General features: G+C 34.3%; 1 protein-coding gene across 1 annotated transcript in view; it reads left to right on the top strand.

Annotated features, from left to right (window-relative positions):
- Window positions 1-26794, top strand: part of SYNE1 (spectrin repeat containing nuclear envelope protein 1) — a 276072-nt gene that overhangs the window by 84934 nt on the left and 164344 nt on the right. The window contains exons 19-41 of the mRNA XM_065732123.1: window positions 282-425; window positions 767-940; window positions 1987-2145; window positions 3794-3958; window positions 4417-4551; window positions 5234-5392; window positions 5680-5888; window positions 6155-6263; window positions 7453-7617; window positions 9294-9461; window positions 10037-10213; window positions 11481-11621; window positions 12623-12783; window positions 15264-15414; window positions 18356-18583; window positions 19118-19216; window positions 20848-21035; window positions 21141-21264; window positions 22672-22838; window positions 24009-24162; window positions 24464-25092; window positions 25634-25813; window positions 26249-26399. Of these exons, the coding sequence (XP_065588195.1) occupies window positions 282-425; window positions 767-940; window positions 1987-2145; window positions 3794-3958; window positions 4417-4551; window positions 5234-5392; window positions 5680-5888; window positions 6155-6263; window positions 7453-7617; window positions 9294-9461; window positions 10037-10213; window positions 11481-11621; window positions 12623-12783; window positions 15264-15414; window positions 18356-18583; window positions 19118-19216; window positions 20848-21035; window positions 21141-21264; window positions 22672-22838; window positions 24009-24162; window positions 24464-25092; window positions 25634-25813; window positions 26249-26399 (4137 nt within the window). The remainder of the gene's footprint in view (window positions 1-281; window positions 426-766; window positions 941-1986; window positions 2146-3793; window positions 3959-4416; window positions 4552-5233; window positions 5393-5679; window positions 5889-6154; window positions 6264-7452; window positions 7618-9293; window positions 9462-10036; window positions 10214-11480; window positions 11622-12622; window positions 12784-15263; window positions 15415-18355; window positions 18584-19117; window positions 19217-20847; window positions 21036-21140; window positions 21265-22671; window positions 22839-24008; window positions 24163-24463; window positions 25093-25633; window positions 25814-26248; window positions 26400-26794) is intronic.

Here is a 26794-nt window from a genome sequence, read left to right as displayed (position 1 = left end):
AGCTAATCCAAAGTCTTGTATTCTGTGGCTGACGCTTCTAGAGCACGTTTCCAAAACTCTGTCCAACTTGGATGCTGGTTTGTTTAGTTTCAGTTCTCATCTGGTTGAATTGACTGATACATAATTTTCATTAGAAATATTTGAATCATTTGAAACATTTTCCAGTCTTCACAGTCAACCATGAAAAAAATTGGAATATATATCTTATATCTCAGTGAATGCATAAATGCCATTGTTAATGTTTTTTTGAAATTTTTATTTTTATAAAATATTTATTACAGAATATTAAGGAGAAATTGCCTGCCATGGAAGCTCAGTACAAAATGGTCACAAGAACAGCACAACTTGTTACAAAAGAAGTTTCCCAAGAAGAAGTAAATGAAATGCTTTCAACTTTGACAAGGATCAAAGAGCAGCTGAGCAAGGTTGCAGAATACGTTTTCTGTAATTGAACCCAGTAGCCACTAAGCTCCAATATAGGGGGGTGGGGATGGGGGGAAGAGAAAAAATCTAACCCAGAGATATGTATTTGATCAAATATGTGGTTATAGTAACAGTTGAGTTAATTCAGATGTAGAAATTGTTACTTGTTCTACACTTCAAGATTACCACCCTTATATTGAATATTATCTTTAATTAACATATTAATGATACTGACTGTAAAAGAAGCAGATAGCAACAATATTAATTTACATGCTGATGAAGCTGCTGTTGATTGAATTTTACTGCCTTCTTAATAATTATTTTTCTTTAAACTGTCTAAAAGGTCAAGGAGTATTCTTGTGCCCTGCTTTATGAATGCCAGCATCTGCTGTCTCCACTTGAAGAACAGGAGAAACAAATCACAAACTTCTATGAATCTCTTGAAAAGGTCAATGAAATTATTTCTATCCTGGATCCTGAAGCACAGCCTACAGCTGTTCTTAAGCAAAAAGCACAAGTAAGTTTAGAAAGAGACTCACTTTAAAAAAAGCTTTGCTTTCTCAGAGTATTCACTACTTCTGTAATTTCTATAATTTTTTTATGGAAAGCAGAAGTTTATAAAAACAAACAAAAAGAGCTAATGATTTAATTTGGTGTGTATTTATATGTATGCTATGTCTTCTTTTTCAATGACTTCAAGGTTTGATATTTTAAAAAACTAATCTGGCGAGTTTGTTCAATCTTTTCTACCTATGGATACCATGTTACTGACATAATCAATCTGCTGTTTAAGTAGCTTGTAAAAGTGCTCCTTTCTTCTACTACTAAAGTTGCCCAAACCCAGAATGTCATGGTAAAATTACATTTCTCCTGCATTTATTTACTGTCAAATAACTGAAATCTACTCAGCTCTATGAAAGATGCTGACTTCTGCTGAACAGTGTAAACAGGGATTTGTGTTGAGAAATAGAGCTCTTTCAACAGAACGATTTCCTCATTTTTTTTAATTTCTTTTTTTCTTTCAGGCTGTATAAATTCATGTGTTTTTCTTTTCCTTTTTTTCCCCTTAAGTGTAATTCTTATTACTTAATACTATTCCTAATAAAGTCTGAAATCCAATAGCTGCCAGGAAAGATTAATTTGTTGAAAGGCAAGGTCAATCTGCCATTGAGGTTTGTCATTTTTGAGCCTATTTTCACTGTGATCAACTTAGAATTGTACAGTAAACAGAAACATCCCATAAAACTAAATCACATTTATGTACTGATCTGCATTCTCCAAAAACTGTCACAATGGCTTTGGTACATGTCTATGTAATTTTTTATTTTTTTTAACAGCTAGATATCTGTGTATAGAACCCTGCATTTATGGAAAGAGTTATCTGATTTGTGTTAGATGTAAATCTAACATTTTGTGAAGTCTTTTTTCTTTTTTTTCTTTTTTGTGGTGCTTTCACTTTGTCCCATTTGTTCTTATTGTTAAAAGAAAGATCTTCCTGTTATTTTGCCAAACTTTTCTCTCCTTTGTTCCTGGCCAGGGTGGATATATGTTTCTTTCTTTCAGGATTTGGTAGCTTATCAAGAAAACTGCAAGAAAGCTTTGTCCCTCATTGAGAGAAATAGTCAGAGTATCCTCCAGTGCGTGGCTTCTAGTGAAGTGTTGCAGCATTTCCATCAGTCAACATTTCAGAAGAAAGTTACACAAGTTCAGATTACATTTCAGGTAATTTACACTTTAGTGCATATTTTTGAAACCGTATTCACATGCAGCTGATATATCCTTCCGTATCTCTATTGCATTGCTTTATTGGTAACAGGTGGTCAGGGGGCTAGTGTCTTCTTCCACACATGAGCTCCTTCGCCATTTTTCATTTCTCCTGATTTTCTTAACTAATTATTTGCTCTTATACTCATATACACTTCCTTTACATAAATCATGGAAGACCGAAAGATTGACAGTTGCTATTACTTGTCTGGGACTTTGTTTTCTCAGAAAATGCAGTAGATTCTGAAGATTACAAATTTGCAATTGAAGTTTCAAATACATATTAACATTTTCTAATATAAAAAAAATGCACAGAATGGGCTAGAACCCCCTTTGCATTTAGGTTTGTATTTTGTTATTAGTAATATTGATATTTTCAGGGCAAGTTACCCCCAGTTTAGCATAATACTCACAATTGTCTTGGGTTCAGATCTCCAGATGCTGGGCTATATATGCATATCCAGCTAAAGGAAATAATCTGTGTCAGTAAGAGGTCCTCTTTGAGAGGTTTAGTTTTTTTAAATTGGATTTTGGAGGCTCTCACTAAAGAGCTATAGCTTTTTATTTACCATTTAGAAATTGTTATATTTATGTTTACAGAGGCAGATACAGTTGTACTTCCAGAAATTTACTATGTTAAACATTGATTATTCTGGTTCTGTAAGGATGAACAATGATTTCTCTCTCAGCATACCCAGACATAAATATGTATGACTTCAGAAATTGGCTTTTTCTCATTTAAAGACTGCATTCCTATATGATTCTAATATACACAAAGTTATCTGTAACATTTAAAAAGTCTTAGTGATATGTTTAAATTGACATTTGCAGATTTTATTAGCTTACTGGGTAAAACTGTTACAAGTTCTAACACTGGAATGAGTAATTAATTGGTGAGAAATTAAAGTCTTTTGTTGGTACACAATACTGGATTTACCTTGGTGCAGCTGAACTGGTGATTTTTTTCATTTCTTCTGTTAAATTTTATTACTAGATTATGGAATTGTAACCACTCACTAATGCAGTATGACTAAGGTTTCAAAACAAGAGAAGTAGAAACTAAGTCACAAAGCTTTTCTGTCTTAGCAGCTTTTTATATGGATACAGGTGTGGCCTGCTTGAGATTACTGTACAAACTTCCTTTGGATCAGAATTTCTGTAGTGTGGAAGTGGTTGGATCTGTAGGTTAAACCACCTTTATTCTTTCACTTTCCTTTGCACCTCTTTTAAGCAGAGGTTGATGCAGAAGGATGTAGTCTGCTGCCAGGAAAAATGCAATGACAAATTCTTAAACATTTGAAAGAAATTGACATTTACACTTTACATTTTAGGAGAAAATGCTAGGCAAATAGTATAGACATTTTGAAAGCATCACAGATATCTCCATCAGATAGCTACCCATTTTTAATAAAAGTGTGGATAATTTAGTGTGATTCTTCCTATAGGTAACAAAATTGGGAAAATGTGAGTTTGAAAGGGGAAAGAGAAACATTTCTGAATGGAATATATTGGTAATAGAGGCACCAAGTAAATGCATTTTAATCGTAAAATGGTAAATAAAAAGCAATGAGAAAGTGTCCACTCATTTTCTTTGTTTATAACTCAGAATATGGTCAGGAAAGCTGGTGACTGGAGGAAAAATATAGAAGCAAATAGCCGTTTGATGAAGAAATTTGAGGAGTCTAGAGCAGAACTGGAGAAAGTTATACAGATTGCCAATTGTTGCTTAAAAGAAAAAGGAAATCCTGAAGAACTTCTCAGAAAGCATAGCGTGAGTAAATTCTCTGATTTTTCTATGAAAAATTTTAAGTGCAAAAAGCCTAGTTTATTTAAAAAATGCCATGGATTTATTCCGTACGTAGAATTTATACAGATCAGATAAAACTAATATTTAGATTGAGAAAGGAAAAGATAAATAATAATAATAGTCCCTCTTACTGATGAAAGTAAGCTACCAGAAAATGCAAAATAAAGTATTACGAGCATTGCAAAGTGTCTTTAAAACCTATTTTCTTAAAACACTGTATCAGTATACTGTCTAGGCATCCCAGAATGGATTAATTTTCTGGATTATAAATAGCTAGAAGTTTACCTTAGCTAAAATTCCACTTTCCTGGTGCAGTAGAACTAGATTTGAACTTTATGGAGTGTGTTAGGGAGCTTCAAGGTAGGCAGGTATCAGCACCCAGCTTCACCTTCTCACCTTTGTACCTTACACTTCAAACTCAGGAATTTTTTAACCAATTGGACCAGAGAGTCCTAAATGCCTTCCTGAAAGCTTGTGATGAACTTACTGACATCCTTCCTGAACAAGAGCAACACAGCCTGCAGGAAGCTGTGAGAAAACTCCATAGGCAGTGGAAGGTGAGTAACATTGAATTATATCTCTGGAATTTTTATGTCTTAACTTGAGAAAAAATTGTTGAGCATAGATGCTAGCTGTTCTTTAAGCTGATATTGGATGACTGCAGTTATTTTCCCTACCTTAAGAGAAAAAAATTTGTAAGAGATCAGACAATCAGTTTAAAATGTGTCATCTGCCAAAAGCTCTAAGAACAGAACAAGTATTGTTCATAAGCTATGGATTTTTTATTTTTTTGCCTGCTACAGCATGTTGCAGGCCAAAGCTGGAATAATGAATAAATGTTTTCTCACTGGCACACAAACAGGAACCTCTGGAAGCAGGTGTGAATACAGCTACACTATTACTGTTCACTTCATTGGTTTCATACAGGAAATATTTGGAATATCTTGCCAAGAATCAAGATGTCTCTGAGACTTGTCTTTATATATACATAATGTGTATATTCTGGTCTGACAAATATGTGCATTTATCATATATATGAGATATTAGATATTAGTAGCCATTATTTGATTTTCTTAAATGAATACTGAGAAAATCCTATATATTCATACAAGTATGAAAACTACAAAAACTTTTTCTATATCAGGAGTTAACAGATAACTTAACTGTAGTAACTTCACACTGAGGTAATGGGCATATTGTTTATCTCTTTGGTTGTTTACTGCACCTGTGGGAGTGTAGGATCTTCAAATGGAAGCCCCGTATCATTTGATCCATTTGAAGATTGAAGTTCAGAAAAGCAAGCTTCTGGTCACAGTGGAGGAGTGCAAAGCTGAACTAGCTCGACAGAATAAGGTGCAAACCAGAGAAGGCAAAGAAAGGATGATTGAGGAGCACAAGGTATGAATTATATGCCATCAAGTGGGTATTTATAGAAATACATCTGAATGTAAATGTTAAACAGAAGGTGTGACCAAACACGCTATGCACCACAAAATTCAATCAGTCATTTGAGCCTTCAACAAAAAGTTTCATTTGAAATTGGTTCTTTCATGCTAATACCTAGGAGCTCAGTTAGGAGCATATATGACCTAGGAGCTTATTATAGCTTACAGTGCAATCTGGGTAGCTTTATGAATTCTGCCAATTTGTATTTTTGCTGATTTTTCTGCTTTGTCTCCCATCAGTTGTTCTTTGGTGACAAGGGATCTTACCATCTCTGTGAGAAAAGATTACAACGGATTGAAGAACTGTGCCATAAACTTCCGGTTTCTGATCCAGTGAGGGCTACATTGGAAAGTAGCCAACGAATCCTGAAGGAGCTCAAATCTCAGATAGACAATACATACACAAAACTTACAGAGCACTCAGACATCTGGAAGAGCTATACAAACAGGTGTCAGTCAATTCCTAGATGGGTCTGGTAGCGTCTTGTGTCATCACTCCTCTAAATGTCATTATAGATCCACATAAAGAATGATAAATATTGTTTTGTTAACAGCAAGTTACCAGTAATTATACTTCATGTAGTGATTCCACATATTATAGAGGGACTTTGATGGCTTTATAATTATTGCCGTAAGTATAAAGGTTATTGTTTAGTGGTGACTGTATTTGTCTAATTTTTTTTCTTGCTTTGCATTATGTGATGTTTTATTCCAGATTTTCTGAATTGGCAAATTGGATTTCGTCTACAGAAAGAGAGCTAAAGAGGATAAAGGAAAGTGTCAGTGATACTGCTAAATACGAACAATTTAAATCATCTGTTGGGGTGAGTCGTTGGTTTATATTCTGACAAAGCTACAGTCATTCAAACTGTGACTAGATACAACATGTGTTACGAAGTAGTGCATCTATTTTAGTATGGAGACTGTAGATAAAATTCTGCTGATTCTTGGACTCCTTAAAAACATTTCCAGGAGAAATTTCCACATGCAATAATTTTTTGCAGAAGTGGTTACTTCTTATAGTTTAGAGAATAAAAGGTCCCTTTAACTGTATATTCAGAACATTCAAAATATAGAATCAAGTAGATAAAGCACCTCATTCTGCTGCATATGCTGTTAAAAGTTTTGAACTAAGAAAAGCCAAAATTTCTAGACTGGAATTGAATAATCAAGTTACAGTTGCACGTTCAGGGAAGGCTACTGTTGCAAACATCTCTTCTACAATAATGTAGTAGGAGAGGCAGACTACCATTCACTTTTGCCTTCGTAATTGGTAAGAGAAATGGTAGGAAACCTGAAGGTTTCATCCTTCTGGTCCTTCAGATAAAAGTTAACACACTTTTTTTTCTTCCCCTGCATGATAGGAGCCAAAATAGGAATATTACATACCATTACAGTTTGTGTGAAAGTCACAAACAGATTTTAAAGGCTAACTGTTCAGGGAAGTATAATTAGGGTGACCTTGATAGAGCAGAAAGATTTTTAGCTTAATGGATACTCATGTTACAAAGCGTCTGATTTTTCTTCATGCAGTTTATCTGCCAGCAGGCTATCATCAGATTTGAGACAAAGACAAAAAAAAAAAAAAAGAGCCATAAAAAATCTAAGTGAAAACAGCTATTAAAATAAGCAATAATAAAAATACGCAGAACTTAATGTCGTATGAAGTTTGCATTTAGGAAAGCTTTATTTACAGTTTAAACTGTAACTATAATCGATGTATGAAAAATATGTACATGGTATCTGCCATCTATTTGTCTTCTCTAGGTAAAAAGTTTGTGAAGACAAAAGTACTCCTCTGTTACTTTATAGACAATAGCTCTGTAAAGTCTGCTGAGCAAAAATATAGCCATTGGTGGGAACATAATCAAATAAAGTATACAGATACTATGCTTCTCATGTTTCAAGATAAGAACAAAAATAGTACGTTTGTATTAATAATTTCTGAACTGATGTCATGAATGGTACTCAATATTTTGTTTATTTGGAGAAAATGTTTTTTTTCTTCTGTAGGAAATCAGGCAGCATATTAAAAAGCAGGGAGAAAATCACAGCTGGCTGAAATCTAGACTTGCAGTTATGACTACAATATGTACTGATGCAGAGGCCAGAAAAACAGAAGATGAGCTTTGTAAACTTTCCAGTGACTTCAAAGGACTTCTTGATGTGCTGGCTGAGGTACAGTATGAGGAAAACAAGAAATCTCCATTTACTATGTCACACAAAATGACATTAGTCATGGCTTTACAAGCTTTCTACTGTGAAATTTTAGTTAAACTGCAGGTATTCAACAAGAGAAAACTGTTTCTGTGCAACTAGCCATCAAGAAATTACTGACAGCATTGTATTTTGTTGTCTTTTTGTTTGTTTGTTTTTGTTAGATTGGATGGTAGTTTTGTGTTTGTTTTTTTTTTTTTTACGGGAATGGAGTATATCCTAGTAAATATCAAAATGTCAATATTTTAGAGACAAAAGATAATTTTCTAAAATCATCTTAATTAACATTGGCAATGTGCATCAACTGTTGGATATCCAACTTGATTTTAATATTGGTTTGTGTCTTTTGTGCTGAAACAATAAATACTGAGGTGGTTTCCAATCATTATAATATTGAGCATACACTGAATTTGCAGAAAAATTTTGCAGGTGTCTGAGATCTGAATGGTAATGAGATACTGGAACTACAGAAGTCATGGCAGATTTCTGGCCAAATAAGTAGAACTTCTCAAAATCCAGCGAACCCTTTATTTCTGTGGGATCTCAATGACTTTACTGCTTTATGACTTTCACGTTAAAAGGAAAGATTAGGAGGAACTTGATACCTCCTACACTTAGAGACCAAAACAGATCTATTTGGAAAACAGTCCAGTGTAGAGAAAGATTTCTGACTTCAAATTCTATAGTTAATGTCAATTTGTGAAGACCATTTAGGTTTTCTAAATGTGTAAAGGTTTCATCTGTCTAATCAAATATTTCTGGACTTCTGGACATACTTTGTTTGGAAAATAAGTGGGAGCCACTGTTCTGATTTCCTAGTGACAAAAAAAAAAGAAGGGTATGCATAACAATATCGTATTTTTTATAAGAAAGTATTTTGGCTTTTCGTTTCCTCTAAATGTCCAAATGTCAAAGCCAGAGGGAATCTGAATGATCCTCTGAAGTGAATGTGAACTGGGAAGAGAATGATAGAGTAAGGGGTGATGGAAATAAAGTTGTTTCTTAGTTCTAGAATGCCATGGAAATCTTAAATTACAGAAACTGTCAGGACATACCATTTACTGATAATCAGATACAAGAGTTAGCTAGGTCATACGAAAAGAGAAGATCTTTCTGATATCTTGAATAAATATATCATTTTCTTCAAAAAATTCTGTGAACTAGGATTGGGAATTCCACCACATGCATGCTGTAGTCCATAAAACCAAGGTAACAGTGTACTTTAATATGTTAGTAATTAGCTGGGGATTTGCTGTAGAACGTCTGAAAGGTGATAAACCTTCTTCGTGAATTGAGTAGCATATGCTTTTCAGAAACTAAATCAGCTTTTAGTGCTGATGACAGCACATACTTTCTAAGTGTTCATCTGCAAGAGGCACAGGCATCTCTTTGCCTTGTGGCAATGTAGTAGGGAGTAAGCCTAAAGAATACAAAGGTCTTCAGAGTTGCATTTTAAATCTACATTTCACTCACCAGTGTAAAGCTGAAATTGTATGCTATGAATTCTGGAGACAAAAGTGGTTTTAGTTCAGACAATTCACTATATTTTTGCAGTAGGTATTCCAAGTACATATGTACACTTAAAAGTAGAGATGTACCGTTTAACATGAAATACAAAAAAATATAATTAATTGTAGATTGAAAGAACATTAGGCACTGTTGGAGATTGTGTCCAATACAAAGAAGAAGTGAAAAGTGCAATTGAAGAGTTAATCAACAACTCTAAGGAAGCCCAAGCAGAAGCTGAAAAGATCCTGGATACGGAAAGTTTATTGCAAGCTCAGCAATTACTGTTTCATCATCAGGTAGAGCAATTTCTTCATAAATATCCAAATTTCATCATTTTATTTTAGGCAGAATGTATGTAATGACGAAATTATATTCTGTCCAGTGCCAAAATTATTAAAGTTTGCAAGACTCACAACAAGGAATAATTGTGATTTTCTGTTAATTCTCTAAAGCAAAACATATCAAGGAATAAGTTATGCAACTCGGGAACCCTTCTACTGCTCTCTAATGCAGGTTGATATATCACATTTATCACAGTCTTAGGTTTCAATCTGCTACTCAGAGGATGAATGACAACTTAATGCTCTTGTGACACCACTGCGGTTGCTCAACTTTTCCAGCTTCTATAACACTCTTTAGTATGAATGGCCATATATTGCCACTTTCTATTTGTATGCTACATAAAGTGTATATATCTTTCAGAGTTCACATCACGTGCTTTATGAGTATATGAGGTTCAAGTAATACTTCTACAGTTTATTCCTGTTCATTGTTCTCATTGCATACTCCCTTGCAAACCATGAAAAGTGGTTTCTTTGTACATTCACCAAACGAGATGATAAGTCTGAATATTCCTGTTGGGTGATTCTAGCAAAGAACAAGGAGACTCCGTGCTAAGAGGCAAGGTGTGCAACAGCAAATTTTCCAGGCTAAACAATTGCAGATTGAAGGTGGACTGCCAAGCACAATGCAGGAAGATTTATTAAAGCTAGAAGGAACACTGGAGAACATGCAGCAGACTATGGAGAAACGTGAAGAGCAATTGCAAGTGGGTACTTGAAAACAAAACAAAAAACAACTATCTACTTCATTCTACTTTTTTTTTTTTTTTAATTAGTGGGAAAAAGTAATATACAAATAGTCAGAACTCACTTTCTCATCTCTGAATCTTGGTCCTTACAAACTTAGTGGTCAGTCCTTCCATCAAAAATTCTTGAAGCTGCTATATATGTCTTAATAAAGAACTAGTATTTTGTTTGAAAGTGTTTATAAGTCCCAGCTTTTCAATCATAATAAATGCTTCTAGTAGACATCTCTGTATTATGGTTTCAGTGGAATAATTGTCTCATCTGGTTATTAAAAATTACCATGAACTTTAATTTGGAGTACTCGGGTTGAATGTTAAAGTAATAGCATCTGATATTGCACAAATATAATCTTCACAACTAGACTGTAGAATAATTACTGTCATCATAAATTTAGAGAAGGAAAAAGCAGTCTCAGAGAAATTGAATTGATTTCTTTAGGCTGCGTAACTAACTCGCCACTGAATAGACTCCAGAATTTAAAGCTTATTACACCTATATCTGGATTTTCTTTTACGTTTACCTAATAAGAATTGTGATGTAGGTGTCCACTATTTCACATAATTGTTTAATCATCAAAACTATTCCATGTTAAAACACATGATGCGAAGCATAATCAACAGAGCCTCAGTAACTTTAAGTAATAATGAAAACCATTTTTTTTCCATATATAAAACCTTAATTTGGCAGTAGTTTGTTTCAGAATTAAGAAAATAATTGATTTTTCATAAATACTTCATCCTAATTCTTGCAACTCTCAACAAAATGCTAGTCATTAAATTGTTGGTTAAAATTCTACGTGATCAAAAAGAACAAATATGTTCTTAGGTGTGCGTACCTTCTTTTCTTAACTTTCTACTGTAATTTATTTCATAAGATGTCTTGAAAAATTTTAGATGCTTCTGATTCCTGCCACCACAAACCAATAAAGATCTGCAGTCGTCACTTCAGATGTAAACATCTGAACTTTTTTCAGTATTCCTTGCAGATTAGAAAGTGTACAACATCACTTGAATCAGTATGAAAATGAAAACTTTTACTAGGTTCAGAGTGTTTTCATATGTGAATTCATAGCATTACAGAAGAAAGTTTTATTTTATGATAAGTTTTTCTGAGTTTTTTTTCCTTCTTTAGTACCTTAAAACATATTTTTTTTCTGCTTGTTTGTCCTTTCTGTTTTTGTGGTTCCTTTTTTTGTATGTTCATTTGTTTTCTTGTTTTATTTTGTAGGTCACAATAAATAAATGGGAGCAGTTTGAAAGGGACAAAGAAACAGTAGTAAAATATCTCAATCAAGCAAGCTGTGCACTTGAACGTATCTTAAACTTCAGCAGCTTAGAGAGCCTCTCCTCAGAACTGGATCAGACGAAGGTATTACTTGTGTGAAATAGAGGAGCTGAAATATCTTTCTACTTTTTTTTTTTTTGTTAGCATGTTCCAAGTGCATTGTGTACAGTCTTCACGTGATTTACTGTTAATGCTGGGATGAATTACCTAAACAGAATAGAGACTGCATAGAGACTGTTCTGGGGATAAACAATTATTTCATGAAAAGATTATAGAATTACTCAAAATCTGAACATGAAGTAAATACATAGGGAATAAAATGATTTTGAGAACTTCCCATTTTATGTTAAGCAGTCATTTATACTATTGAGCTAAGCAGAATCAAGCTCTGACATGCATAGGTCTTTGGCAAAATCACATGGCTTGCACCAACTAGAAATTGTCTATCCCTGAGAAGTCAAAGGAGAGACTTCCATTATGTGGAAGCCATAAGCCAGTTTATCTTCATACCAGAGGATCATCCTCACCCATTTTATTTACTACTACAAGTGATTGACCTTCCTGAGTGCCCTGCTTTTCATGACATTTTTACCCTTAGTTGGAGTCATGCTAAATTGTACTCATCTTACTGACCATGTTTATATATTTACCATGTATAATAGAAAATAGTTGCTAAACAAAGTGAAATTACAAGGTAAAAGATATTACAAAGTCGTCTCTGTAAAGGGTGGTCTAAAGATTAAATAAAGATGATTACTGATAACGTATAATATTCCAAATTTCATTAAAAAAAGTTCTCAAAGAGCAATGGGATAAATTTCCATTTGTTGGGTTAATGTCTTTTGTATATATATAGTTTCCCTTGCTATATATTATTCAATATAGTTTGTTAAAATTAACATTTCTTAAATGCAACGTGGTGGGTAAAAATTCAGACATTCATTCTGTATATTTACACATTCATAATATATGTTTAGGGCACACGTAATTCTGTGCAGAACATTTTTTCAACCATAAAGAACGAGGAAAAATTTTGTGTGTAAATATATGAAACTGTATAGTTAATATATTTTGTATAATTACAGGAACTTTCTAAACACAGTGAAGCCATGGCAGTACAAGCTGAAAATCTGGTGAAGAATTCTTCTGAGATACAGCTCGGTTCAAAGAGCAAACAAGCCCTGCAACAGCAGGCAAAATCTATCCAAGAACAAGTGAAAAAAGTGGATGTTACTCTAGAAGAAGAGTATGTTCTTAACAAGTCCTAATGTTTATTTTCCTCTATAAGATTGTATTAGATCTCTAAAACCCCTTCCTAGTATTTTGCGTTGTCTCATCAGCTCCATCATTTTCAAGTTGCCATGGCATAGCTACCAGATTATAGTATCAAATATGTCAAAAGTAATACGTGCAAATAAATCTTTATTAGATAATATATTATTTACAAATCTACTGTAGTTAAATTTATCTTGTCACAGTTCTAATCTTTAAGCCCTGGGAATTAATCTAATTCCTGAAATACTAGAATCTTTTGGGAACAAAAATTCTCGCTGCAAATATGAGAATGTCTACCATGTTTTCAATTTTCATTTTCCACTTTCTTCATACGAGTGTCAAGAAGTGCCTTTATCTTAGTTAAATGCCTAGATTTTATTTCATGGACGTTATCAAAAGCTGCTTCTGCCATTGCAAATTAAGAAGGCATAATTTGCCAAACTATGGTTAAAATAGTGATATTTAAATTCCAAGAAAATGTTGTTAACTGCTGTAAATATTTGTAGCTTTTGGCATTTGTAAAAGTCTTATCTTTTTTTCCCAAGTAACTAGAAGTTAAGCTCAAAGTTATTCGTTCTTCAGCTTTTGCCATTTTTTATATACACATGCATTTGTATGTGTTTGAAATTTGTATTTTTAGAGCTGACTCGCAAATGATGGATAATATGGGCCTATTCTATGTTGTCTTACTTTTTAGATCAATTTGCTATACAAATTTGAGAAGATACTTTGTGGTGGAATACCAAGTATCCCACCTTGAACATTAGCAAAAGCCAATGCCATAATTATTGTTTTGTGCTTTTTCCCTTATTGACCATTGTCATGCTACTGTGAATTCTGCTATTGCATTTTCCTCTCTTGTGTGAAAGGACATTTTTTAAACAGAGAACAGTTGTAAAACAGAGCATATTAGCCTCTGCAGAAAGATTTAACTTAATAGCCATTGGTCTAACTTATTTTTATATTTTGTTCTCTTCAGGATGAAGTAATTAGAATGATTTGCAGTCAATACTTTTACCATATTTTCCTGAATATTTTCTCTCTTTTTTCTCCAAAGTTACTGAAAAAAAAATAGTGTGACTTTAGTGTTCTTCTTTTATATAGGAAATTTGTTTCCAACAATGAATATTTTAAATAATGGCATCTACTTTTAAATGGGAACTGTTGCTGATATTCCCTTTTGATCTCAATGTGGAAGAAGTTTTAGCTGAATGTATGGATTATACAGAGTGTCTGTGGTATTGTGATACAACAGATAATAAACAAAATAAATCCCTTCTGCAAAACATGAATATAAACATCTCTCTATAGTTAATCTACAAAACACGTAATCAGTGTGTAAGAGTTATGTTGTAACTCATATCAATAATCTTTTCCCAATAGTTTAAACTGAATACATATGGTGCATATTATATCAGTGAACAGAAAAGGGGCATTTATTTGAAAATAAATAAGAAAAAATAGCAAGTCCAAATTTTAGGTGACATCATTTCTTGCAGCCTCCTCTAGCCTTGCTAATGGAAATACAAGATGAAATAAAAACTTGTTTCAAAATGAATGGTTTTTAAGGCTGTATTTAAAGGAAAAATATATTGTGGAATTTTTTAATATTCAAATTTTTCTAATGATGTTTTTGTATTTTCAGTGAAACGAAAAAATCATGTTTTATACGCTCTTTGTGGGACCCACACTGGCACTGATATTTTTACACTGCCTGAAATTAACAGAAACTTGTACATGGGAAGTTAATGTTATGTCTTTTAAGGAACTTAGACTTCTTATTTGTGACCAAAAATTGGGATGCTTTGCTATCCAGGATATAAGAATCAGTCCCATACGTATTTTTTTAACATATCTATGATCTGTGTTTCAAAGCATATATATATATTGGGGTAGTTTACTTGTATCTCTCAATTCTTTGGCTCAGTATCAAATAATTTGCCTCAGAAAACAGAGATTTCCTATAAAATAGGTAGATTGTTGTTACAAAAAAAAGCAAGTCCAGTAAAGCCATCAATCACTGCTAAAAGCATATACTTCTCTAATTTACTCATTATAACTCTTCTGTTTTATTGATTTAAAGGCTCTGTCAACTAAAATCTGTGCACAGTTATTTCCATTTTTGACATCTGATATAATCAAAACACCATATACTTTCATATAAATCATACTTATACGATTTATATTATATACTTCCTGCTTTCATGAAATGCTTTCCATATAACTGGTGAATAAAATTGTATTCTGTTTCACCTTTTGGTGTCCTCACTATGGCTAATGTAATTGTTTGACTGCAGGTGCACCATCCGAGTTTAAATTTAAGTGCACACCTTGTTCTTCTAAAACAAGGATATTTTAGAATGCACCTCCTGTAGTCTGAATTAGTTATATTTTTATTCTAGCATGAATATTAAACTGTTTATTCTCTCTAATTAATTTGGTTAATTTTAGTCTTAAAAGAATGGAAATGATGAAAAACAAATGGGATCATTTTGGCAAAAATTTTGAAGCTCTGTCCACCTGGATAGCTGAAAAAGAAAAAGAACTGGAAACTTTGGAAACAGCTTCATCTCCTTTGGACACACAGATCAACCAAATGAAGGTGATTAGTTATTGTTATGTAAAGCATTAAAGAACAATTCATCTTTTTTTGCTAGAGGCCAAAAGGGAGAACAAACATTTTATGTTTCAGAACAAGCGTGATATACTGTTGGCACTCTTAGTATATGAAGATACTGAGCAGTAACATTTTACATAAGTTAATGGAAAATTCTTCTGCCTTGTCTGTTAGCAATTAGTTTACAGATATAGTCTTTGTGCGTAATGATTAAAAATATTGAATTTATACTTTTCATTTTATTTTAGTGAAAAAGTAGATACATATATACAAACTCTATATAGGTGTTTTTTTTAATTAAGCATGCATCATCTAATGGATGTTGATGTTCATTTTAATCTTTCAAGCTAAATTTATTATTTGATTTATGTATCTTTCATTATGAACTAATAAAGAAACTATTGCTTTTTGTAGCTTGCAAATCTATATTCCATTTATTGCAATTATATTTACACTGTCCTAAATTCTATGTACACTTCTGGACATATATAGTCTTCTAGTTTCTGGTCGCAAACTGAAGTGCATGTTTTTGTGTCAAAACATTTCCATTTCAAAGTCTCAGTATTCTTTCACAAGTGAAAATGTCCCTTCTTTGAGCTTTGTGTTTCCTAAGGGAAAAGAGTTTTTTTAGTATGCTGAGTGGACTACAATTTTCTATAATTTGTGACCTACCTACTCTTCAGAAAGTACAAAATTTTGTAAATTATTGCAGTCATGGACCTTTTACCAACAGACATTTCTGCTTTCGATGTGATCATGAGATCACATAGACCAAATTAATAAAATTTAAGTTTTATCATTTTAAAATAAAACAATGTTTGAACTTCTGTTCCATTGCTACAGCAGCTCAAAAGTAGCTTCCTTGCATATACATGCATTTATTCCACTGGTATACATTATCATCTTTTCTTATTTGTCAGTAGTTACTATATAGGACTACAATGTTTAAGACAGAAAATAAATGGATCAAATGATAGTAATATTTCATTACAGTGTAATCATTCTTGCCTGTCTAAATGAAGCCTAAAAAAGCTCCACTATTACCCTCTGGCCAATGCTCCAGACAAGGTTTTCCGTGCTTTTATATGCAGATAGAAGAGTAATTCTAGCAAGCCCTACAAGTTTCTGGATATTTTGGTACAATTCTTCTTCATTTAAACATTAACAACAGAATGAAAATGGCCAAAAGGTAGTTGTTATAAATGTTTTAGTGAACGGACACAAAACCTTGATAAAATCTAGGGTATGTAACTGAAACTCAGGTGAATAAAACCATTTTATGAATGGTGGTATGAGTCACACAACCTCAAATATATGTGGACGTAACTGGAGGTCTTCATCAGCATTGCTCTGTTACTAATTTTGCAGAAATTGCTATATTTTATTGGAAGTTTCATAATGGGTTTGTTTGTGTCACAATGCTAATCAGCATATTTAGTTCATAATTCAGTGAACAGAATTTTGGTAAGGAGTTGCAAGTAAAGAGAAGATAATTTGTTCTGATATATTTGACTGAACAAATAACAAAAAAAAATGATGGGGTTCAGCTGAATATAACTATCAAACTTATTATTGGTAATCTGCTTTTTGTGGCATCATTTGCCAAACCCAATGATGTCTGCAGAGCCCAATTTTCACCTACGCATTTCTCTGAAATTTCTGGTGGACAAAATGACATTTATCACGAAGAGTGAAAACTGGTGGCAGACTCAGTGAGAGCCTGGAGGCTTCAATTATACACCTTCTTTTATGTAACTGAGTGAGTTTAACAGAAGAGCGTGGGAGTAAATAAGTGCTGCCTGATTTGTATCTGCTGCATTGTTAGATAATTTCAGTTTGAAATAGGCAAATCTACTATTTTTCTTCAGCTTCATATTCTGCAGAAAAAAAAAGATATTTTATAATCTGAATTAATTCAGAATATATTGCACACTGTAAATGCTTTCAGAGCTGCATACTTTTTCTGTACTGTCACTCTGATAATTCTAGGCTCTGAATGTTGCCATTTCTGAGCTAACGCCAAGCAAGTACCGTATTTTTTCCTGCAATTATGTACTAATGTGGGCATATTTAGTGCCTTTGAGAGTGAATTTTCAGGAAAGTTTTAGGTTGTCATACAGACGCATATCTCAATATTGTTAAAGCTGAGAATGCTAGTTCCCCTCTCAATTTCAATGAGATATTTAGGCTCATTCAGTTCTCTCTCTGATGCATGTTCTCTAGCCCTTTTGAAGAGAGCTCCAAGGACATGCAGCACAGCAAAAACTAAAAGAATACTGTTATGAGAAGAAAAAATATCTCCAAGTTCATAGATGTTTTCGGAATAAACAGACACTGAATAAAAAGTACCTTAAGTTTCTCTTTTATATATTGTAGCTACCAGGTCTCCCACTTATTTGCAACAAAAGCAACAGGAAGAAGTTGTTATCTTTTACCTGGTGAAATATAAAGTCAGTACTAGTCTGTCATTGTGCATTTAGTAATGGACATAAAAGATAACTGAAGAGTATGAAAAATCACTATCACAATGGTCTCATAGTAAAATCCAATTTATACAGCTATGAGGTTCTTTATTTAATCCTCTGCCTACAAGCACAATCACCTTAATGCAGCATCTAATTTAATTTATTTTCCTCTATACCATACTATCATTTTAAATTAGAAAAGGAAAAGCATATATGCTGTTTTTGTTGCAGACTGATTTTAAAACGTTTCCTATGTAATCTCAAGGAAAAAAAAAAAGGGGGGGGTGGAGTTTATAGGGCATATTAGAGACTTTCATAACTAGGTTTTTCAATAAGTCAATGAGCTCTCCTATTAGTTTTTAAATAAGGGATAATAATAAAAAAGATGAAAGAAGGAAGAAGAATGTATTTCTTACAGTCAAAAAAAATTGTACTTTGTTTACTATTACTTTACATTTTAGGTTATTAATAAAGAAATAGATGGTAAAATAAATGGAATCTCAGAACTAGAAGAAGAAGCCAAATCATTTACCCAGTTTGTTACCTCTGGAGAATGTGCACATATTAAAGCCAAACTGACTCACGTCAGAAGGTATTGGGAAGAGCTAAGAGAACACGCACAGAGATTGGAAGGAACCATCACAGGAAAAGCATCAGCACAGCAGAAATATGAAGAAGCTCTTGAGCAGGTAGACAATACAAAATCTAATGGGTTATTTACTGCAATTTACAGAACTGTTCTGTTTTTCCAAAATTGAATATAAAATGCTATATTGTAAGAGAATGAATTAGAATGTATGAGTAGCTTTTTAAGGTAATCACAAGACTTCTATAGGTAAACTTCTGCTCTGAATGACTTAAAAGGCAGGTTTGGGAAGACATTGAAATATACACACTCAAAAATGTACACTGTCTTTTAGAAAATCTAAGTGATTCTTCTGGATATTACAGTGGTAAAACTAATATTTGCAAATTCCATACTTTAAACCTTAGGTTGTTAGCATGTGTATGTGATATGTTACAAGGAAATAAAATGTTATTTTGACTCAATTCAAAGGAGCTGTGCATGGTTTGGATCTTTTAACTTCAAAAAAAACAGTCAGTACTACAAAAAGACTAAAATATAACATTATCTTGACACAAAATATTTATGCAATGTAATGTAAAACATGTCTGTATTTCTTGCTGTTTACAGACTGTTTTTTATTTCCTTTTTTTCATAGGTGCAGCAGTCAGTATCTGAATTTGAAACTAAGTTAGCTGAGCCTCTTACATCATGCACTTCATCATCAGCAACATATGGAGAACTACAGGATTGCGTGGTGAGCATGTGGCCAGTGACTCCTGTCACCAGCTCTAGGGAAATGCTGCCACACTGAGCTGCTTACAAAAACCCCAATAACCTCCGGGCCAGGGGCTGCCTGGTGTCAAATAGACCATGATGGAGGCAGTGGCTGACTGTTGGGGTGGGGAGGCCTGGTGAAGGCCATGGTAGACTTTATTTTCCTTTCTTATAAAATATTTTCAAAACCCTAAGTCATACTGGTCTTGCAGTAGAGTACGTGTCATTTATTCTGAACATGGTGGTAACTATCTGCAAAGAAATGCAAGGAAGACCTGGACAGCATGCTTCAAAAAGATTTATATTTATGAGGGAAAGGATTTTGCATGCAGAAAATTTATTCAGACGGGATATGTAATCATTTTTATTAATGGCTGTTAAACATTATGAATATACTGAGTATAGGCCTGGGGTCGCCACCACAAGAAAGATGCTGAGCTCTTAGAACAGGTCCAGAGAAGGGCCACTAAAATATCAGAGTGCTGGAGCACCTCTCCTATGAGGAAAGGTTGAGGGAACTGGGCTTATTTAGCTTGGAGAAGAGAAGGCTCTGGGGAGACCTCATTGTGGCCTTCCAGTACTTGAAGGGAGCATGTAAACAGGAGGAGGAACAATTGTTTACAAAGGTTGATAGGACAAGGGGGAATGGTTTTAAACTAAGACAAGGGAGATTAAGGTTACATGTTAGAGGGAAGCTTTTCACTCAGAGGGTAGTGATGCACTGGAACTGGTTGCCCAGAGGGGTTTAGGATGCCTCATCCCTGAAGGCATTCAAGGCAAGGCTGGATGTAGCTCTGGGCAGCCTTATTTAGTGGTTGATGACCTTGCCCATGACAGTGACGTTGAAACTAGATGATCTTTGAGGTCCTTTTCAACCCAGGCCATTCTATGATTTAGTTCTAATGTTAGGTTTTTACTATTTAATACACATATTCTCCTCTATGTTATTTATTTCATGGTATTCATTATGTCCATTCTTGTTATTATTGCACACCTGCAAGTTGAAACTTCAGTAATATTAAATTTATTTCATTTGTGCTTTCCTAGCTCATGTAACCACTTTTGGTTCATTTTCATGCGTACAAGTTTCCCAGACCTCTAGCAACACTGGAAAGTCTGGTCTATGTCAGATGCCATTTCTATGAAAAAGATCCTTGTATAATACTCACAAAAGTTCTCTGTAAATGTTTCCTGTCTCTCCCTTATTGTGCTGTGGGCTGCAGTCCTCACAATTTGGATGGATTGTTTGTAATTACTGTATCTATATAAATTAAAGCCTATTAAAGGGGATTTGGACAGAGAGTTGTCCTACATCATCATTCTGCATTGCATACTTGTAGAGAAGATCACACTCCTCGTGCCTGACAGGCTATTCTGTAACACTGTTCTTAGGATAGTCTTCCTCCACTGCAGGCTTGGGGTGATTGATATACTTGGGACCTGTGTATCTAGGATAGATGTGAGAGAAATGTAATTTATAAAGTGATTTCATGGCCTGAGAAATGCGGCATTTCATCAGACTATGGGTATGAGTATAGATTTTTTTTCCAACATTACTGTAGCTTTGATATTTATGTATGCAACTTCTCTTTTTTTCTACATGTCTATTAGGACCTTTGTCATACTGTGGAAAAACTGAGCAACACGCTGGCCTCTCTCTCAGCTTGTGCCCGAAAGGCTGCCAACAAAGAAAAAGCTGCTCAGGAGGTTACTGCATTACAGCAGAAATATGAGAAGGTGCGAGAAAATGCCAGAAAGAAACAAACCTTACTGGAGACTCTTCTGGCTCAGTGGCAGAAGTAAGCAAGCTACTATGTCTGCTATGATGAACACAGACACCTTCCTCCAGTCAAACTGAGACCAAGGGCTTGTTTTGTTAACGTTCCATGTTCTGATTTTCTTAGGCAGGAGAAAGAGCTGTGTGCTTTCCAGACCTGGCTGGAAGGGTGTGAAGCTGCAGCCACATCTTCAGAGCAGTATGTTTCTGCTGACAGAGTTAAGCTGGAAGGTGAACTGCAATCATTGCAGGTATGTTTCAACTGAAAGATGAAATTCATCAGCATTTCTGTACCTTTTAAAGGATGCTCTTGCTCAATTACCATCTGAAAAGTCAATTGATTCTGGTCTTTAGGAATGTCTTAGGGAAATACTACACTGCCACGAAGACAAGAAAAGGACAGGAAGAATATTATTCACAAGTAAAATATGCCTGCTCAAGAAAAATTGTATCCTGGTATATTGTACTATTTATCAAGGAAGGATATTGATCTGCTTCCCGGAGGTCATTTCTCTAGAGAAATTCTTTTATTAAGCAGTTCTGCTCCCTGAGCCTCCTTTTCCCCAGTCTGAATGGTCCCAGTTCTCTCATCCTCTCCTCATAGGGGATATGCTCTCATCCCCTGATAACTGTGGTCCATTGCTAGACACTCTCCAGAACATTCATGTCTCTTGTGTTGGGGATTGCCCTAAATGGTTGGATTTTGAAGTATGTTTGACATACATGTGAATTTAAACATTGTATTTTTCTGACAAGTTCTCCAGGAACTCTTCTCATTTTTTAAAGAGGTTCATACTTAATTTATACATTTGTCTTGAATACTGTAACTCCAAGAGAAATTCCTTCTCAGGTGAACATATATGTAGTGCTCAAGACTCCTGAATTCAAAATAACACATATGGATGTGAGAAGAGGATATAGCCCTGGAGCTCTAATGCACTCTTGTAACTAGCACATAATGATCTTCCACCTATGTTTAATATTTATGAGAGAAAGCAGGCATAACTCCTTTCCTAAAGTCTGGTTGAGTTGAACACTGTACATATATTTTGGATAGCATTCCTCATAACAGACTATTCCCCCTTTACAAGCATGTTTGTCTACTTCTCCAGTCATGGTTGTGGGTCATATTACAAATGAGTCATATGGGTAGGTGTAACGTTTTGTTCCTCAGTGTCTAAAACATGCTGGGATGCTGCTGCACCTCCAGTTCAGAGCTATGTAAAGATAATTACTAGAGTCTTTCAGATTCGATTCAGACTAAAAAAAGCCAAATCTTAAAGCTCCAAGGAGCCAAATGCAGAGAAAAAATCTTCTGTTCAGAAAAGAAACTCACTGCTATTTTTCATGCTCCACTTTGTCAAAAGGTAGAAAGACAAAAGAAAAATAAAATAAAAAATAAAAAGCAGCAACAGAATCTGAAAACTCTTTTGAAGAATCTCTCCTGAATTACAATTAAAGATTCACCTATATAAGAGATACTGAGTACCCTCATGTTCCTATAGATCTCAGTTCCTCTAAGTACTTGGATGTACTCATTCACTTTTCTCAAAGTGGTGTATTGGAAATTCTTAGATAGTCTCTTAATAGTTATTGCTATTTGGAATAATATGATGTCATACTGAATCAAAATGCTGTAAATTCCATTGTTTTCCCAGGATTTGCGAGCAGATTTTGAGTCTCACTCTTCAGTCCATGCGAGCCTATTACAGTTAAATGAGTCACTGTTCCCAACAGCTTCCAAACAGTGTGTGAAAGCATTAAAAGAAAAATTTAACCAACTGGATGAGAGGTGGAAAGCACTGCCACAAACAATTGATAAAAGGTTTGTGCTTCAGTGTATTTTTATGTAACCAAGTTAGAGAGTTACCAATATCCAAAATACAAATTCCAATGCTGAAACATATTTCTACAGTATTACTATTAAGAAAACAAATATTAAAGGATTTAAGGGTGTCCTGTGCTTCGAGGAATAGAGCATGACATAAACCCTTTCTGCTTTTTGATAGAAGATATATGTTGCAAAGAGCATGAGGCTGGAAAGGGAATTAATGTTCTGTTTCCTCAATTAAGTTTTCCCAAGTGGCTTCCTAAATTACTTCAGGAATATGTAATAACTGCTCTTCATTTTTTAATTTATATTATTTACTTTGTGCAAAGCTATACTTACGTCTTTTGAAACCCATCTTGAAGGTTTCATTTGCAGTAAATACTATAAATTCTCAATTGTTAATCTAGTGGCTCGTCTTAGACTCAGGAACATTGCCTCTTCTTTTGAAACAGTAAGTTATCATATGTCTAGATTTAGTTGATTGGTGTTGAACATACGTATTTTACTGTTTATAAAAGCCCTGGTTGTTGGCATCTTCTAGATCCTTCATCAATACAATAATTCTACAGTTTAATAATTTCCTACATAGAATTTCATGTTGAAAATTGTGTAGGGAAATTTGTAAGTTGGTTGAACAGCAAGGGCCTTTTTAAGGTCAAGGTTTAGAAGCCTAGTTCTACTAGGTGCTGGACATGCTCCCCCTTTAAAATGTGTTCCTTTGAACAGACTCCACCTCCACTTGTTTCAGACCAGGTTGAGCATTCAGCTGCTCATCTGCTATATGCATTCTTGGACTTTTACCTCACATTATCTACAGTGTTGTAGATAGCATAAACATACTCTGAGGACTGAATTTTAGATCAATATAATCCTCTTTGCTGGGACTACCACTATGAAGAGAAGGTAAAGAAATTACCTTGGTTTGTTAAGGGAGCTTCTAACACTTGAGATGAGCAAATTGGTAGGAAAGGAAAGAGATAAACTTGTACTTTGAAGTGATATTTCTCAGATAACTGATTAACACAGCAGTCATCACATTTCTAATATAGATTCATGTTTCCTTCCACCTGGCTGTGATTTTAGTGCTGACTAGTTTGCTGTGACTTTGATTCTGGGAAATGATTTTTGTCGAGTGCTTTTGTGTTTTCCTCTCACATCTTATAGGATCAGCTTCCTTCAATCTCTTGTTGCTAAGCATGGACAGTTTGATGAGCTCCTATGCAGTTTTTCAGACTGGATTAAGCAGTTTCTTGCTGAACTAAAATCCACTTCAGAGATAAACACAGCCAATCATGAACTAGCTGCATCTCACAATAAGGTAAATTTCTGGATGTAAATATTAAAGGCAGACAAATTTTACAGTACATATAGATAAATATAAATATTCATTTAATGCTATCTAAGGTTATTTGCTAGTTCTTGAAAGCTGATATTTTGTTGCAGTCACATACACGTTTCTTTCATTTGACCAGACGGAGACAAAATAGTAACTCTGAACTGTTCTTACTGTAATCCATTCAATAGTACTTGTTTTTCTTGTAAATTTAATAACAGAATGTTTTCTGAACCTTCAGTTGCAAAAGGAAACCCAGCCCTCCTATTTTCTTTCTTTCCCATAGAATCATTCAATGGAAATTGAAACAAAGAAACAGCAGTTACAAAGTCTGAAGGACCTGGTAGATAAACTGTGTTCTTTCAGCTGCCCAGAGGATCAACAGATGTTGCAAGGGAAAACTGAAGATTGCTTTCAGATCTTCCAGGAAGCCAATCAAATAACTACCCAAAGGCAAGAGGCTCTGGATCAGCTTCAGGTATTTCTGGAGCTCCATAATGCTGCATCAAGAATGCTCCACCAGCTGAGGCAGACAGTGGAGAAAATGGAAAATATGGACAAAGCTAAATCAGAATTACTGGAGAAGGACCTCCGTAATGTTATTCAGTCTCTGAACAAGCTGGAATCTATTGCCATCAATTTGGATGGTTCACTTACTAAGGCCCAGTATCATTTAAAACATGGGATTTCTGAGCAGAGGACCTCCTGCAGGGCTGTGGTGGACAATCTATACTTGGACCTGGAGGCAGTTCAAAACCTTCTCGGAACGAAACAGAGTGAGGCGGAAGCTCTTGCAACCTTGAGAAGATCTTTCATGGAACGTAAAGAAGAACTTTTGAAGAGTATTGAAGATACTGAGGAAAAGGCTGACAAGGAGGGCCTAAGAGAAACAACACTGCAAGCCCTCCAGCAAAGGTAATAACAATATTAATGCTTGAGATTGATACTTCTTTATGTTTGGATGGAGGGAGAACATGAGCACAACAGTCAACAAGTCCCTCTAATCTTTTATACTGAAAGAACAGAGAATAAAAGTCTTTGTCACAACACTTTATTTTGTTCAAAGGAATCCAAACTCTCAGCACTCACTAGAAATCCCATACAAAATAGACAGTTCTATTCTTTCAGAATTTAAGACTGAGAAAAAAACTCTTACTTAAAAAAATAGTAATTGAAATATTTTGGTATTTTTCCAAATGACAGTGTGTAGTAAAGGCATATGTATCTCTACACATTTGTATAGCTGCATATGTATTAGAAAAATCAAATTCTGAGCTCAGTTTTAGCAGAAAAAAGAATAACATTTTGTCTTCTGAAGATATTTTAGGAAATATTAAAAAAATGGAACTGTATACACAATAACTCTATGAGCAGCTATTTTTACCTTCCTTACCTTCTTTTTTTCTCACCTGAAAGGGAATATAAATAAATTTGTAACCTGCATTTTAACTTGCAGATTGAGGATCTTTAACCAGTTGGATGAAGAACTGAATTCTCACCAGCATGAACTCCAGTGGCTCATGGACAAAGCAAAGCAAATAGCCCAGAAAGATATAACTCTTGCTCCTGAAATTGACAAAGAACTTAATCATTTAACATCTCTGTGGGAGGATACCAAGAAAGTTATACAGGAAAAGTAAGCAGTGAACAAGAAGAGGTTTCTTGTAGTGGGGAAAAGAGACACATTTATTTGAGCTTAACTTGCCATATTAACTGGTATAAATACCAAGAATAGAACAAACATGTTCTTCTATCCACTGCCTAAACAGAAATAGGCTGTTCTGGGGAATGGGAGGTGAGGAAGGGAAGCCTGTTTTTAGTATCAGGTTATTTTGGTCTCAGTACAAGAAGGGAGTAGAATGTAATGTTTTGAACCTGAAGGCACACACCTGATAATTGGAGTACTAAATGTTAATATTCTAAATTTTGCTAGATGATAATATTTCCTTGGCTGCTCCAAATGTGTTTCAGATTGCATTCTGATTTGCTCGTGGTGAATTACTACATCACATTCACCTTCTATCACAAATGTGACAATGAATTATGCTAACAGAGCTTTTTCCCATCACAGAAAGGAGCAATCCTGCATTCTTATTGATCTGATAAAGGAATATCAGGGCTTGAAGTCAAGAGTAATGAAAGTCATAGACAGTGTTGATAGTGCTGCAGTGATAAAATCAATTTGGAAGGATCATGAAGATATCAGGCGAACTTTATCAAAGGTAATTAGATTTTTCATTTGAGGGATTTAAATTATGTTTGACTTGAGGTCAGCCTTAAGCCACCTGTAAATTTCCTTGAATTTTCTGTCAGATCTTGACATTCAGGATTTAAATTTTATTGATCTTGGTGAAGAAAGAATGCAGTCCTTTTTAGTGAGGTTCATTAATGTGTCTTTGATTGTTGCTATTTTAACAGTTTAGGACCTGAAAAAGCGAAATGTTAATTTATGTGGAAGTCATAAATTACCTGCTCTTTATATAAAACATCTTATAAAGATATTCTTGTCATAGTGTGAGGGTGTATTTCCAATCAAAATACTTTAACTTTTTTCCATATTGGGTAATTTGTTGGAATGGTCAATGAAAGAAAAGGGCTAACTGAAATATTATTGCAT

Source organism: Cyrtonyx montezumae, unplaced genomic scaffold, assembly GCF_038088225.1.
Source record: "Cyrtonyx montezumae isolate F1298 unplaced genomic scaffold, pur_monq_1.0 scaffold_0, whole genome shotgun sequence".
NCBI classification, from domain to species: Eukaryota; Metazoa; Chordata; class Aves; order Galliformes; family Odontophoridae; genus Cyrtonyx; species Cyrtonyx montezumae.
The sequence above is the reverse complement of the archived record's forward strand: the minus strand, read 5'-3'. Positions and strand labels throughout refer to the sequence as shown.